This window comes from Kryptolebias marmoratus, linkage group LG12 (assembly GCF_001649575.2).
Source record: "Kryptolebias marmoratus isolate JLee-2015 linkage group LG12, ASM164957v2, whole genome shotgun sequence".
Classification (NCBI taxonomy): Eukaryota; Metazoa; Chordata; class Actinopteri; order Cyprinodontiformes; family Rivulidae; genus Kryptolebias; species Kryptolebias marmoratus.
The window spans coordinates 13429482-13445323 of NC_051441.1; the positions used below are offsets into that span (position 1 = coordinate 13429482).

The 15842-nt window shown below is 38.0% G+C and overlaps 3 protein-coding genes across 3 annotated transcripts in view; 2 read left to right on the top strand and 1 right to left on the bottom strand.

Moving 5' to 3' along the window:
* The window catches only part of mapk8ip3 (mitogen-activated protein kinase 8 interacting protein 3), a gene marked incomplete in the record, with an annotated part of 1049817 nt that overhangs the window by 860251 nt on the left and 173724 nt on the right, over positions 1-15842 (top strand).
* On the top strand, positions 1424-6124 carry nme4 (NME/NM23 nucleoside diphosphate kinase 4). The gene is made up of 5 exons (XM_017428069.3): positions 1424-1599; positions 3944-4077; positions 4150-4251; positions 4333-4445; positions 4569-6124. Exons 1-5 carry the CDS (start codon positions 1464-1466, stop codon positions 4687-4689), a joined length of 606 nt encoding a protein of 201 aa, XP_017283558.1. The 5' UTR covers positions 1424-1463; the 3' UTR covers positions 4690-6124.
* Positions 5798-13748, bottom strand: eps8l1a (eps8 like 1a). Its single transcript, XM_017428068.3, has 14 exons — positions 13612-13748; positions 11899-12013; positions 11743-11801; positions 11432-11567; positions 10167-10258; positions 10002-10076; positions 9767-9915; positions 9401-9598; positions 8663-8762; positions 8460-8579; positions 8233-8380; positions 7474-7624; positions 7006-7135; positions 5798-6483 (listed from the first exon to the last, which is right to left on the bottom strand). The coding sequence occupies exons 2-14, from the start codon at positions 12002-12004 to the stop codon at positions 6436-6438; spliced, it is 1512 nt and encodes a 503-aa protein (XP_017283557.1). The 5' UTR covers positions 12005-12013; positions 13612-13748; the 3' UTR covers positions 5798-6435.

Sequence of the window (15842 nt, forward strand, 5' to 3'; positions counted from 1 at the left end):
TTTTTTTTTTTTTAATGTCTGCTTGTATTCATTTTTGCCTTTTTTCATCTCCAAAGGAGATAGACTTTAAACTTAAGATCTTTCATATCATTCCATGATGAACAGAAAAGAACAGCTTAATTAATAAACTGCTTTTTTAGTACAACCTGTGTTTGTTTCTTGATTTGTTTTGGTTGATGTTGTTGCTGATTCTTAAAATCAACTCAAAGCCATTCTCTGTTTTTCTTTTATTTTTTAAAATACCTGAACATGTCGTCAATCAGCCTGCTCTTTCTGAGCCAAGAAAGCAGTTAAATAGAAACAAGATGTCATTTTTTACCACATATTGAAACATTCAGATACTAAATGTTTTTTTATTTACCTGAAAGCAAATATCTCAGCATTAATGTTTATAGTAGTTTAAGTCAGGTCTGTGTTTCTTCTTAAGGGCAAATGTTAAATATGTTGTGTGATATTTTTTGTTTGTTTGTTTTCAATTCAGAAATAGAGAGTGTGGAGTTGAGCTTTTAAAGCTGAGATATGATGTAAACTGGATTACATGCAAATTGTTCTCACTCTCCTAACAATAGAGGCTCGTTCGGGTCCTTGTTCGTCTGACTCACTGATGGGCCCCTCTGGTCACATGAATGCAGGTGTTGATTGGAGTGAAACTGACTGGGAATCAGGCCTAAAGCTCCATTGTAGGTTTTTGAAAGCTGAACTCTGAGACCTCCACCTCTGTTTAATGTTGGTTTCTCTCTTTTGGCATAGATGGCTTCCATTACCCCCCTCTCAAACCATCTGTCTTCTCGGTCCAAAATATGAACATTCTGGCCCCTCAAAAGAGTGTCCCTTATCCAGTTGAGTCTGTGTCCAGAAGACATGGCTCAACACAGAAGAGCCTCTTCTGTCATAAGGTCAGTGGGCTGTGGCGGCCATGTCGGAGTTTCATTCAAATCTCTGGTTCCTGGGATATTTTGCTAACAGACAGACATGGGCAGTAAGTATTATGACCTACTGGTGGCAAGTCTTCCCACTTTAAGGAAGTATAAAAAGCACTGTGGAGTTGTGGAAATGATCCATGTGGCTCCTGCTTTAATTTAGTTTTCATGCTTCTTTTTCAAAAAAGTTTTTTTTTTCTTCTTTAAAGTTTCCTTTGAAGAAAACTGGAGTGGAGAATCCCTGATTGATTCAGTCACCTGACCACTTTCAGATAGTGGCTCCAAACAAAGAAACGTGATGGAAGAAGATGGGATTTGACTGAGCCGTGCTCCTCTCAGATTCCTGGCTGCTGGAACGAAAACAGGCGTGAAAATGACAACAAAATGAATCAAAAACAGTAAGTGTCCTAAAGAGAGGAAAGCTCTGGCATGACTGGAGTTAACTGTTCAGATGTGAGTGACAGACGGGTCAGGGGGGGCATGACTCCTGTGTGTATGTGTGTGTGTACTTCAGTCTGAGAAAAACCTGTGTAAAGCTCAGTCATGATGCTGCAGCAGAGGCTTCTCCACACAGTAATTAAACACTTCTGCCCGGCGGGTCAAGGAGCCCCCAAAACCCTGCAGGCGGGGTTACTGTTTCGATGTGGACACAGATTTGTTTGGCACAGGAGCAAATCAAGTAAGTGTAGTCATTTAATTTAAAAAAATAGCCGGACAACGTGAGTGGAGAGTGAGAGAAACGCGTTTATTCGGGTTAAAAAAGGCTCACTGGGCACGTTTGGCACCGAGTCGGAGACTTTTACGCACTGGGGCGCAAAGTACTGCTGGGTCAGAGGCTGAGGCCCGCATTAAAAAAATATAAGGTCTAATTCTAAAAAAGTAGAGTGCTGCTATGTTTTGTGTTCAAACCACCACATTATTGTCATCCTGCAGACTGACCGCGGAGAGTCTCGTGCGCCTTAATGGATCGCGTGCAGTCATTCATGAGCTCCTGCGTGCTGTTCTGCTTTATACAGCAGTGCTGAACTGATTTTTTAGTTTTGTTTTGTTTTTGTTGTAGAGTTTGTGCAAAATGTAAACTCTAATTTGACCTGGAGGTTGTTTAAACCCTATTATTAAATAAAAATATTAAAAACGCATGTTGAGGTCCAGAGGCGTCACCAAGGGGGTTGCCAAAGGGGGCAATCCTTTCGCTTAATGTTTGGCATCATTGTGAAGTTTGCGCATTCCTCTGTGTAAATATAGAGATGGCATTCCCGATAACATCTGTCCAGAGCAAAAAATCGAACGTAAAACAAAAAAATCCTGTTCCTAACTAATAAATCACCAAATTTCAACAAACTGCGCTTTTGGGATGGAGAGTTTGAAAATAATTATAATTAAATATTCAAAACTTCCTCATTGTGTCTCATTTTGACAGCACAGGTCACATGTGTTGTAATTCACAATGAAAAGCCATATTTCAACTGTTGTGCCGTGCGTCTTGTTTTTATCATTTTTACACACAAACTACAACTCTGAAAAGAGCTGTTCTGTAAAGATTTATTTTGCTCTATCATATATCTGTGCCACATATTAATATTTTTAGTATACTGAAGGTTGCTATATAGTAACAGCTGCAGTCTGTGACTGTCAATTTAGACAAATACAGCAAAATATGTAACAAAAATGAGTAAATACATTTTACGTCAGAGTTATGGAGACAGAGGATAAACACATTTTCTCAGCTAAAACCAGATAAACTATGCTGTCCATCTCACATTCAGACATGTATTTCAACGTATTTTGCTTGCATTTATTTATGCAACTGAACACTCTGTACATAATTATGAAGTTCAGCTGCATTCATATATTGTTCAAAATACGAAAGCACAGCACTGTCCCCCATCCCCTACAAATATAGTGACCAGTGTAGTGACTGAGGGTGTGAACGAGTGAACATTTCAAACAGCCTCAGCCAGTTTTACAGATACTGAAATAAAATTAGATGTGGTAGCAGCTGAGAGTCATCCCCAACACATACTGTAAGCACTAACATATCTCATGAGATCTTATAAGCATCACTGTGAATATAAATTTAAGAGAAGAGAGGACACGTTTCAGTGAGCGGAGACGTGACTGTTATGGTCTTAGTTTGTATTATCAAGTAAAAAAACAAAACAATGAACACCTAACTAACATACTGCAGCATATTTTTTAAAAATATATATATAATAAAACATTTGAAATTCTGTTATGGCTTTTGGTTTTGATGTGCTGCATCTATCTGAAAACTTTCTAGAACCAAAAGTTTTAACAGAGTTTCTGCAGTTTTATCATGCTGTTGTTAGAAGCTATTTAAGAAATGCTGCGATATGTAAGTTGTGATATATTACTAAATGAGAAGAGCAGTCACTACTCAACTCATTGAAGCTCGTCCTCTCTGAAACTCATATTCATAATAAATACTATGCATTAAAGCTTGTCTGGCCGATATTTGGGGCAGTGAGGGGTCATTGTCCTCCTGGTGGCGCCCCTAAAAAGATTGTGACTTTGTTATCTTCTCTTTGCCCAAAGTCTTGTACAATCAGCTGAGGTCAATGTCAAACTTATTTACAAGTTGAGCAATGTTCTTTACAATAATGGGCAAACAAGGCAGCAATAAAATACAATATAAAACACAATAATTAAGAGTAAAAGAACAATGAAATGGAATAAAACACAAAACATGTTTATTAAGGTTTTATATTTGAGTTAAAAGTTGTGGGAAAAAAATGAGCATGTATTTGTTGTGGTAAACTATTCCAGTTGTGTGTTTGGCACAGCAGATTGTTTTTGTATTTTAACCCGTCGTAGAAGAAACTGGCTGGTTGATGAGGCCTTTTTTATTTCAGCAAAATCACATTTCAAATGTAGCCCAATGTGGCTCTGACTTTATACACTCTCTGGAAATCCTCAGCTCAAAATTTAAAACAACAAAACCTGATTGCACTGGAGGCTGGAGGTTTGTTTCAGTGATGCAGTGATGTCTCTGCTTGTCGCAGCGGGTCTTCCAGGTGCGAAGGAGCGGACGCTGGTTGCTGTAAAGCCGGATGGAGTTCAGCGTCGCCTCGTGGGGCAGGTAATTCAGCGGTTCGAGCAGCGAGGTTTCAAGTTGGTTGGCCTGAAGATGTTGCAGGTATGTTGTGTGCTTGGCAGCTCTCATGTAATGTGCGTATTCACTGGTTAACTAGTTGTACCTGTTGTGAAGGTGTCTGAAGACCTCCTGTCTGAGCACTATTGTCAGCTGAGGCAGAAGCCTTTCTATCCCAATCTGGTGCATTACATGACCTCAGGACCTGTAGTCGTCATGGTGAGGGCTTTCCCTTTCTGCCTTCTTGTAGTCCCAGTTCTGCTTTACTTATTTTTCACGTGTCGCTTCATCTTTGTTCAGGTTTGGGAAGGGCACAATGTGGTCCAGACATCCCGAACGATGGTGGGACACACTAACCCGACTGAGGCCCAGGCGGGAACCATCAGAGGAGATTTTAGCGTCCACGTCAGCAGGTAACCTGATATCGCACAATCTTGTTCTGTTTGATTTAAGTTTCATAATTAAAACCATAACCCGAATGAGACGGGGACTTCTGTCTTGGAGACAAGGTAATCATGAATGTTAATCGCTTTAAGGAACGTGGTCCACGCCAGCGACTCGCTGGAGGGGGCTCAAAGGGAGATCCAGCTGTGGTTTCAAGCCAAAGACCTGCTGGACTGGGACTGCTGCGACCAGGCGAGCACCAGTGAAGTGTGAAGGTGGAGAGTTAGATTTACTGCCTCTCCTCCTGCTGCTCAAAGATCTGTCTCTCCTGACAGCGGCTGGAAAACACAACGTGATCCATCTCAACTATTTACCTCAGAATAAAAATATATGTATATATGTTTTAACTAAATGAGATTTTTATTAGCAACTACACACATTTAATTGCTCTTTTACTACCAAAGTAATTTTTACTACTAGATGACAGCCTCAAGATAAAAGTCAAAGGTATAATATGTAGAATTAAATAAATGACAAAGAAAAGCTGAAACAATTATTTCAACAATTAGCTTGGTGTACGAGGTTTGCTGTAATTGTTGATTCTAACCAGCTCAAAATTAAATGACGAAGCAAATATGGGCATAATGATGGCACATGTGTTTATGTAAAGGCTTATTGGTGACAGCTGATGGTGTGTCGGCTAAACTAAAGATAAAAGCAAAATTATTTAGATTATTTAGCATCACATGCAGCGTATCTCACCAAATTCTGGTGAGTATACTGTAAAACCTACCTTTTTTAATAATTTCAGCTGTGAAAGGACAACATTTTATTATAAATTTTAATTTTAAATGTGTCCTGTTAGTTTTAAAGTGCATCAAAAGACCCCATCTTGTTGATTTTCTCATTTATTCATCTGTTCACACTTCTCTAATTGCTGTTCTGAGTTTTAATTTTACTCCTACAGCCCTTGTTTAAGAATTTGTAAGCATGTAACAATAAAAGTATAAGTCAACCATGTACTTCAGCTATGCACTAATATACTTTAGGTGATCTTTTTCTGGTGGTGAGGATATTCTAATGAATTAAAGTCAATTATGACCTTTCTACCTCTGATGAAAGTAAATAAAAAGGCAGTTTGGGACGAGCTGAAAACGTCAGGAATATTTGCACAGGAACATCTGACCTCTGGTAAATGATATTTGTTTAAAAGAAATTTGGTGAGGCAACAAAATGTTCCCAAAGCACCTCTTTTGATCCTTTCTGAAATAGTTAGAAGATGACTTGAATGTTTATGTTGCGCTCTGTAATGTAACCAGACGGAAAATTTGCAAAGCTTTAAATTGTTTAATAAATGCACGTTGCAATGTTTGTTGCAGAATAAAGAAAGAGAATAAAAACTTTATTATGACCAATATTGTTTTACACAAAAATAACTGAACACATTTTACTGCTTGAGAACCCAACAGAAAGAAACTTCAGGACTGAAGTGTGTGACGTGTTTGTTGTGTATTTGGACTGAAACAATATACGGCTGTACCAAGTGACACAAACAGACTGATGTGAATGAATAATTATAATAATAAACTGTTAAATCCAATGACTAGTTAGTCTGTGTCAAACATTAAAGAAAAATATGTTTTGTTCATGGATTTTACATTAAATTGTAACAGTTTTAAGAATATTTTTGTAGAATCTGTGCGCTATATCAGACTTCAATTTTAATTTTTATCCTTCAGTTATTACCAAAATGGCTATAAATTAGATGTAGTATTGTAAAAAAAAAAAAAAATATATATATATATATATATATATATATATATATATATAAGAAGTGTTAAAGTTTGTCTTAAAAACAAAAGGTAGAATATTAATAAATCTTGTGCTGATGAATCAGTTCCACACGTCAGAAAATACTAAACGATCAATGTAGGCTTCACATCAATAGGGTTTGATGTCTTTGTAGATTGTTTTTGTAGATTTCTGCACCACATAACATGTCACGTGTCTGGAGTCAGTCTAAGCATTTTGCATCTTTGTTCCCACTTCTGCAGCTTTGTGCACAGCCTGAGGGAAAAAAGACAAGAATTTGTCAGAACAATATTGTAAAAATTGTTTTAAGTAAACTAAACTGACATAGTTACATACATTTATCAAAGTTGCTTTTATCAGCTCACTATGCAGGAAAAGTGAAATATAAGAAACTTTATGCATCGTAAAGCAAACCCACTGACTTGTTAATCTGACAGAATTAAACTCTATTTCTCCAAACTGAGGTCCTCTAAAAAGCTATCTACGACAGGTAACATACTGATTGTTCATTGCCAAGATCTGAACTGTCGATTCAAGCCAAAATAGATTCTGATATGTTTACAGAATTTATTATAAATTAAAATCACTCCCTTTCTTTTTTCTTGTCACTGTTAGCCGTCATGTAGGTCAGTAACAAGTTGGCAAATGATGCAAGTCTGAGCATCAGTCAAGGCTGAGCAAACAAACGGAGGACACATGAACCTTTGCATAAATGCACACACACTCATGAACACAAACACACACACACAGGTACATCCAGAGTAACACTGGACAAACCTCAAGATGGTTCTTCTGATCCCGGACCAGGGAGTAAACTTTTTCTCCTTCTGTAACCACAGAGCAGAGCTCCGCTTCGGTCAGGGAGAACAGCTGCGCCCCAGTTAAAATTCCCAGGCACTCAATCGTCCTGACAGACGGATCGGGAAGGAGAAAACAAGTGTTTGTTGTCTGCTAAGCATGGGCAATGTTTTACATTTAAAAGTGCACCAGCAATCTAGATATCCATGTCGAGAGAGAGAGAGAAGTTAATGGAGAAGCTCAAGTCAGAAGTTTATAAAGTTAAAAGCAAGAATCATTTTCCACTTTTGCAAAAACCCAAATGTCATAATGTCTTCTTACAAGTGAAAGCATGAAGCCACTTAGCTGATAAAATGAAAATAAAAGAATGAACTGATGAAGTTATTTTACAGTAGTGGACCTTGAGCACAGTGTCGTGTGGGGATCATTTCTGTATCCAACACTCACTGTGGACTGAAGCTGTTGGTGTTGAGCCACGCCGTCACCTCAGCAGGAGGGGAGTCGTAGTTCAGGGTGACGGAGGCGTACGCCGGTGGCTCATCAGCAGAGATTCTCTTTTTAGCGAACCTCTGGAGAAGCTCGTCGTTCATGACCAGGACTGAACAAACACAGAAGAATCATGAATGTGTGGAGTAAAACATCAGCACATACAGTATGACGAGTTACTGCATCTGTCTTTAGTCAGAGGAGTGTACATTAGGGTTTACAAATTAGTTTTTGGGATAATTTATGTTTATCGTGGGATCATATCTTATAAACTATAAAGTCTTAATGGTTAAAGGAATAGTCTGGTCATTTTTGAAGGGATGTTCTGTCAAATATCACTGAACATCCTTTCAAAGATGACCTAACTATCCCTTTAAGTGTGGTATTCAAAAAGTTAAAATATAAAAAAAATAAATAAAAAATAGCTTCCCAGTGAGGTATGACAACTTCCTTCTTTCAGAAACACAAAGCTTAAAAAGAAAAACAAAACATCCTAAGCTGGTTGTGTACAGTACCCTGTGCTTGATATTAGTTATATTTGAGCCTCTGAAAAAAAAGATCCTACTAATTTAGCTCCTGTATTTACTAAACACTTGCAATTTAAAGGGAAAATTCATATCTTTTAAAGTGGGTTTTGTTATGAACAATGAATATGTTACCTGTTGTAAACAAACATTTCCCTGTCAGTATTTTACTGAATGGTATAAACGGCCATGTTACCTCGATCCCCGCCTTCTCTTGACATGGCTGAGGACGGCAGAACCATGCTCTGAGGTCGCGCCGCCGGGCTCGAAGCTGTCGAACTGGTCTCGTCTGAGCTTGGCGGAGTGTACGAGTGGCTCTTGGCCCGAGGTTCGACAGCTGTTTTCTGTCATGAATAAACAGGAGTGAATGAATACGGAGATGGTATGAAACAAAAGGCCGTCTTTGTACGTCTACATTGTCACCTTTGAAGCAGTTTGAAGCGTCGAGCTGTCAGTCAGAGGCTCCAGAATATTATAGGGAACAAATCCTATCTGATCAAAGCGATTCCGACACTTCCACCAGCGCTTTGATGAGTCAAGCACCTGAGGAAAGATTCATCAGGTTGATCAGATTCACACACACACAGGTGAGTCCACCACTCATGAGGACAAGCTGTAAATGGTACCTCTAGTGTTTCTCCGTGCAGCACCGAGAGCTCACTGCTGTTTCTGGCCACAAAAGCATAACTGCAGCGGTAAAGTTTCTGCGGGAGCCCGTTTCCATCTCTGAAATGAAAATTAAACATCTATTCAAACAGTCAAAGGCTTAGCATTTCTTAAAGGAATGCATATGGCCTGCCTGCTGCGTTTCATGCCAGTGTTTTAGATCATCTCATGTTGAGAAACGACAAAGTTATAACCTATTTGGTCAAACCTTAAAAAATGCTCCACGCCACATCAGATGCAACATCATCAGATGGCACGCTCAGGGTAATGTGTTGTGAGTGACTCTAAGCTGCTGCCACATCAAATTTGAGCTTAATATGTGTAAAAATGACTAAGTTGGAGGCATATTTGTGTTGGAATGTTGATAAGCGGGCAGCCATCTTGAACTGAATTGACTCCAGAAGTTAATCAGTTGTCGATGTGCATCTAATGATTACTTTCTGAGAGTTTCAAATAAAATACATCCAGTGGTTTAAAAGATATTTTGCTAACAAACACAGGCAAAAAACATTATTGTCTGCTTTCACGGCAGGCAGTAATATAAAGGTTTGATAAAGTGAGACTGGATTTCTGAATAGTGTTTTTATTTCTAATCCTAATCACTGTCAGACTGGATTTTTTTAGCCGGTCTTCTAGGATTTGGATTTTTCAGTTTACATATTCTGTGGAGCGCTGTCCTTCAGCGTCCTCGGGCTTACATTTGATCTGTGCCGTCGGCTATAGGTGGAGGTTGTTTCTGTAGATTTTGCCCCTGCCTCCTTTCTCTGTCTGCCTCCTCTTTGTGCTGCAACTGGATGGGATCTTCTAGCTGTTGGCCGCTTGAGTCGTAGGCCTGAGGCTTCCACCCGTCCAGGAACACGGGAGAATACAAAGGGACGGATTTCCCCAGGCTCGAGCTGAGCAAGACGAAGCGGTGGAGTGTTACTGTCAGTTCAAACCATAATCTGCTCATTCTTTTAGTGATATAACATGAACCCAGACTACTATGTGTTCTACTGAGAACTGATAACTATTTGACCGAACATCACTTCAATAATTAAAAGCAGAATGAGAGACACACAGACCAGGGTGAAGTCCAGTTGGTTCCTAATGATGTCCACAGCTCCTTCTCCTCTTTATTCAGGTGCCCCTGGAGCAGAGAAACAGCCCCGCTGGTCATGGCCGGACTGACCACAGATGCACCTAACGTCGGCCCTCCCGTGGTTTTCACAATCTTTTAAAAGAGAGGATCGATTCTGCTTTAGCGAAGGGATCGGAGACAGAAATAGAGAGTTTAAGTCTTTTGAAAATAGTGTTCACCAGGCCGAGAGGCACAAAGATGTGGTGCAGCAGCTCTGGAGCGCTCGGCTGCGAGATGAATGACTTGAGACGGTCCTGAATGTAAGATGACACAAAAACAGTCATTTCAATGTTTGTTTAAAGGTGTTTAGTCCCAGAATTATTCTTTGGATGAAAATGTGTTACCAGCAAACAGATGGAGTACTTTATTTTCTGAAAGACATTTATGAAGTCTTCTTCTGGAGGAGGGCCTGCTTTGGTGGTCAACAGGTCAGATACTGAAAAGCAAAATGCAAAAAAAAAGTTACAGACAAAAGACGAGGTACATCTGAAACATGGATCCAAAACAACCACTGTTTAATAACACAAACTGAAAACTTCATTTATTTGATGTTATTTATGATTTCAAATAAGATGCAAAGATGCATAATTGACTTTATGCAATTCAAAAATGGCTATAATTTAGTCAGTCTTTCAGATATTGAGCTAAATTGACCAAAGCAGCTATAAGTTTGTCTCTTCTCATCATGAGCTGATTTTAGTTTAACTCTCAGCGGGCGATATGCATTCATTCAAGAAATGCTGGGTCTTTTTTTTTCCTTGTGTTGATAACTTTGTGTTTAATGCCAGCAGTGTCGTCAACACAAAGGAATGAAGTGGGTCTTTATCTTCCTGGTTTGACTCTTCTACAGTTTCAGGAACTTTGTTTCTCATTCATCGTCAGAAACTGGATTAAAGACTGTGACAAACAGTCAACACGAGGAATTTACTCAAATCAGTAAAGTGTGATCAGAGGAGGGAATGGAAGTAGGGAATTGGCTTAAGATGAAAACATCAACAAAATAAATTTGATGACATCCGGTGAATAAAGACAAGACAAATCAGCTTTTAGGTGAGCAGATCTAATTGGCCTCCAGGCTGAAGGAGGAACGTCACAAATATGTGAAAGAATTTTCTGAAGGATTTTTTTTTTTTGCAATCCATCTCCTTGTTTGCTTTCCGTGTGTAGATTTTAACTTTTGTGCAGCCAAGCAGAAACTAGCATCACTCAACTACAAAAGCTCCTTTGCAGTAAGTTTTTTTAAAAACAGGTCGTATACAGTGGCGTGAATGTGGCTGCCTCCTTCCTGATTTCTTATTCTTTTGCATGTTTGTTACACTTAAATGTTTCAGATCATCAAACAAATTAGACAAAGATAACACAAGTAGTTTTTGTTCATTTGGGTTAAGGGGGGCAAACATTTTTTCACACCACTGTACCTTAATGAAAGCATCAAACCGTCTGAAAAAGACATCATCAGACACACTACTGTAGGGTGGATCCATATCTGAAGGTATAACGACAGTAGCTTTATTCCATAAACAAGGTTGAGAGGTTTTCGTTTTTATTTTATTTTTCAGTTTTATTGAAAACAAACAGTGATGGAACGTGAGTGGAAATCAGCTCTCACCATCTGTATTCTCCTTTTTCTTGTCTTTCCTGCCTTCCTTCTTTTTCCTTTGGTTGAGAACGATCTGGGCCTCGGCTGCCTGCTGCAAGCGTGTCATGAATTTCTCCATGTCTTCAAAGCAGTGGTTTAAGATTTCCTGCCAAACATTGCACGTTTTAGACGTTTAAATCAACAATCTGCATTTATATTATTTAATTTAAAGCCAGAAATCCTAACAAAATTAAAGCTAATCACCTGCAACAAGCAATCCAACAACTGCTTAATCAATTTTTAAAATAATTTCTATGTATGTAGATGACATGAGTACTTACAACGTCTCTGTCGGCATTCTGTGGAGATCTGTGATTTGAACCCTCGTTGGCACCATTCACTAAGCCACATACAAACAACCCCATTAATACACTGATAAAACATGCTGTTTTTAGTAAAAAATATAGTTTTGTGCCTGCAGGTTTTTGTTAAGACACCTTTTCCAGACTCTGTGTTGATGATCAGCCCACCAGGAGGCTGTTCTCCCGAAGCCATCATCACTCGAACACCTCTGGGGATCCCCTGAGAAGGTGATGCTGACATCACTCCAGTCTGGGTGCAGACAGAGTAAAAAATGAACACCAAGACAGACTGGATGCACCTGTGCATCAGATCTACAAAAGTTATCTCCACACAAGTGATGCCGTTTGCCCACAGCAGAATGTTTTGATGCTTGTTTTAGGAACAAACACTTTAACCTTATTGGCCTCCTCGTTGGCTCTGGTATTACAAACTGACCAGAACTTCTTTAATTTTGGGACAGGTAATAAAATTGGTCCCGAAATGTTAAAACAACCTGGTGAAATACTATATCTGTTATCCAATAACTAGTTAAGACAAGAAGATGACTCAAAAAATACGAATTAATTTGACGAGTCAGTGGTTTATGTTCCTCTTTTATAAAAGCATTTTATTTGTGCACAACATTAAAACTATTTTTTTTTTTCCAAAAACTTGTTCACCTATAAATTTTTGTATGATTTGCCAGCGTTCTTATACTTATTATTCCTTGAATTTGTTGTGCAAACGCTGAGTCAGCGTTCACACTTGTTTTCCCATTTTTGTATTTTTCCACACTTTTTTGCAGTCTAACTACTTTTGCATACTTTGCATTATTTTAGCCATTCATACACCAAAACGTTCAGCTATTAAGAAGATGAGTGAAATGAGTTTAGTTTTTTTGTAACTTTATACTTTTTAAAGTATTTAACTTTTAGTTACAAGTATTTTCGTCATAGAAATACATATTGAGTTATCTTCAGTCCCTTCAAAAACATGGTTCTCTTTTAAATCTGGGTCAAATACTTCTCATATATATATTTTTTTTTTTGCCACTTTTAACTTTTAATACTCCCATGACCTTAGGGTCAAATTGAACTGAAGTTACAAGGGTTTCTCTATCTCTCTCTTGAAGGCTTCAGGAGGGTTAACTAGTCTTTTCCTACTTTCAGCTTCTAGCTATTGTTGTTACATTTAACTAGCCATTTGCTACTTTTAGCTTTTAGCTAGTGCTCTGCTTCATTTAGCTGTAACAACTCAGTTTCAGCTTCTTCAAAAGATTTGAGCATTCATCTTCACTCAGCGTTCTCTCCGCATTTTCACAAAAAATGTAATGTCTCTAGTTATAAATTAGTTGACTTGTACTGATTGAGACACTGAATAATAAGAATTATGAAAATCTTTATAACTTCTGTATTTAAGACAATAAAAGGCTTCATATTGCTACTTTTCAAACGTCTGAACTGTGGTTATTTTGTGTGCTCACATGCAGATAAATGACAGAAACAGGACAGGAAAAGTCACTATCAGCTGATACACGCAGATGGTCAGGACAAACATCAATTTCTCTGAAATCAAGAAAAAGAAACCAACTCTTTAAAGTGTAAACCGTCTTCCTTCCTTATAGTGATGACAGGGTGAACTGTGCTGGAAACTTTAGACATTTTATGAACGGCACAGAAATAAATCCTGAATGAAACGACAAATAATTACACATTTTGATGTAACCAGATGAATTCTTGCCTCGACATGAAGCTGAGAAGTGTCACTGACAACAGACAGCTGTGAGTGTTTTTATCGTTCTCCACCTTCTGTCTTGAGCACAAAAACACACACCTTTAACTCGTGAAATCAGGAACTTCTCACTGTACCTTTCAGCGTCGTTTGGGCGTTAAAATCCAAGACACACACACCAGTCCTCCAGCTAACTCGTACATGAATTGAGTTTGGTCTGTTTACAACAGGATGTCGTGCCTTCTTTAGATGTGCCAAAACAAGAAAAACAAGTCTGGCTTTCCTCTAGCTGTCAATCTGGGCTGCTTTCATTCTGATTCTCTGATGCACACACACACATACACACAGAGCACACTTCCCTCCTCCCTCCCTGTCTTTCTCTGTATTATTGTCCTTCTTCCTTATAACAAGTATTTCTTGTGCCATAAGGTCAGAGTAAAGTGCTACAAATGCCATTCCCCACCCACACCATTAAAAGAACTTCAAGTCTCATATAAAAGTATGAGAATGAACCCAAAACCAGAAGAAATTTGCAATTAAAAGTTTAAACTAATGAATGAAAACAGAAAAAGTCTTACACTATTATGTGCTGTTATTTTGGAAGGGTTTTGCTATACTGTTACAATAATGTAAGTATTTACAGCTTTCATTTAAACCAATAATTTCAACCTAATAATCAGATTCAATTAAATAAATGTAATTCTACTGTGAAAAACTCACTTTCTTACAGCTAATTTGTTCTCGTTGTAGGAGAGAAACTAGAGCAAATAGTTTAATGGCGTGTCATTTCATCAGTTGTTGGAACCATGTCCTGATACTGAGTGTAGTGACTAAACAAGATTTATTGCTTTAAAGGAACCAAAACAATGGCTTTCATCACCCACACCCAGAGTGAATGGGTCTTTGTCAAGTTTCAGGATAATGTTGATGGTTTTAGACAAGATTACTGAAAGACAGTCGATAATGTGATCCAAACGGAGCAGAGTCCTCCTGTTGACTCAATGAAACTCCTTTTCAAACAGATTTTTTTTGCAGGTGAGTGGTGACACCAACTGGTCATTTGGTCCATCTGACCAGCATAAACTTCTGTAAAAACTGCAAATATTGTTGGTGTTTTAAGCAGAAATCAAACTGTGCACATGCGTAGATTTACCCGTCAGAATAAATACATGTCCTGTTTTGGTTTGCAAATAACACAACACTGTTGTGGAAAAATTGCTGGACCCTCTGAATTGGAAATCAGTTTCGATGGATTACTTTGATGCATACTAAAAATACTTTAAAGACACTAATCTCTGCCTAATTGTCAGTGTTCATTTGACCTGGATTACAGGATGGATGATGTTTTTATTACTCTTTCACAACGAGAAAGCAAAATTCTGAGAGCAGAAAGTTCTTGAAAAGATTTTGTCTACCACTTGATGCATTTAGCTGTTACCACTCAGAGTGTTAGAGATCACTATCATCTACTATCACACCACTTTTCAGATTAATATCTATAATATTGACAGACTTATCGTAATTTTTGTGTTTGCTAAGCTTTAATAGCTGTGGCAGTCATTTTGAATCAAGTTGACTCCAAAAAGTACTCAGTTGCAGACGAATTTCCAATAATTGTCCAATTGTCCAAGCTGAAATGCATCGGAGGCAGTTCACTACATGATTTCTGTAGTTTCCTTGTACTGAAAAGCAATGAATTGAAGTTTGTAAAGATTACTGATGTTGAACAAAACAACAAAAAATATTTAAAGCACTTCGGACTGACCTGAATAAATCTGGAGGGATATTTTCAGACTCTACCATTTTACTCCTCTGGACAAAAGCAAAAAAGTTTGCAAAAACGGCTTTCCAATAAGATTTAATTTAATTTTTTTTAAATGCACTTTTGGCTGAGGAAATGAAAGTAAAACACTCTGGGAATGTGGTGTATCAGGATGTTTATATGTGGTGTAAAGAACTGAACAAACCAATCATTGAGACATGAAGTAAATCAGACCACAAAAATTAAACAAATGTAATCATTTTGGACTAATAAAACAGGTTGACATAAGTTTAAGTCATGCTTTGACACATGAAACTCATCTGAGTCATGAGGAAATCTAATATAGTAGCTGAATAAACTATTTCCAACACAAGAGGGGGGAAAAGACCAACAAACTGAAGACAAAACCATCAGCTTCAACAAAGACAAAACTGATCAGATTAGTGCTAAATACTAACCCATGAAAATAAAAACAATAAATCATGTTAAAACTTTATGGTCAGATGTAAAGAAATGTAATCAATCAGAAAAATCTAAAACTTTCCCCCACTCCCAGGAGAACATGGTTCAGTCCAATCAAACTATTGTCTCCATTTTTACTTCTAC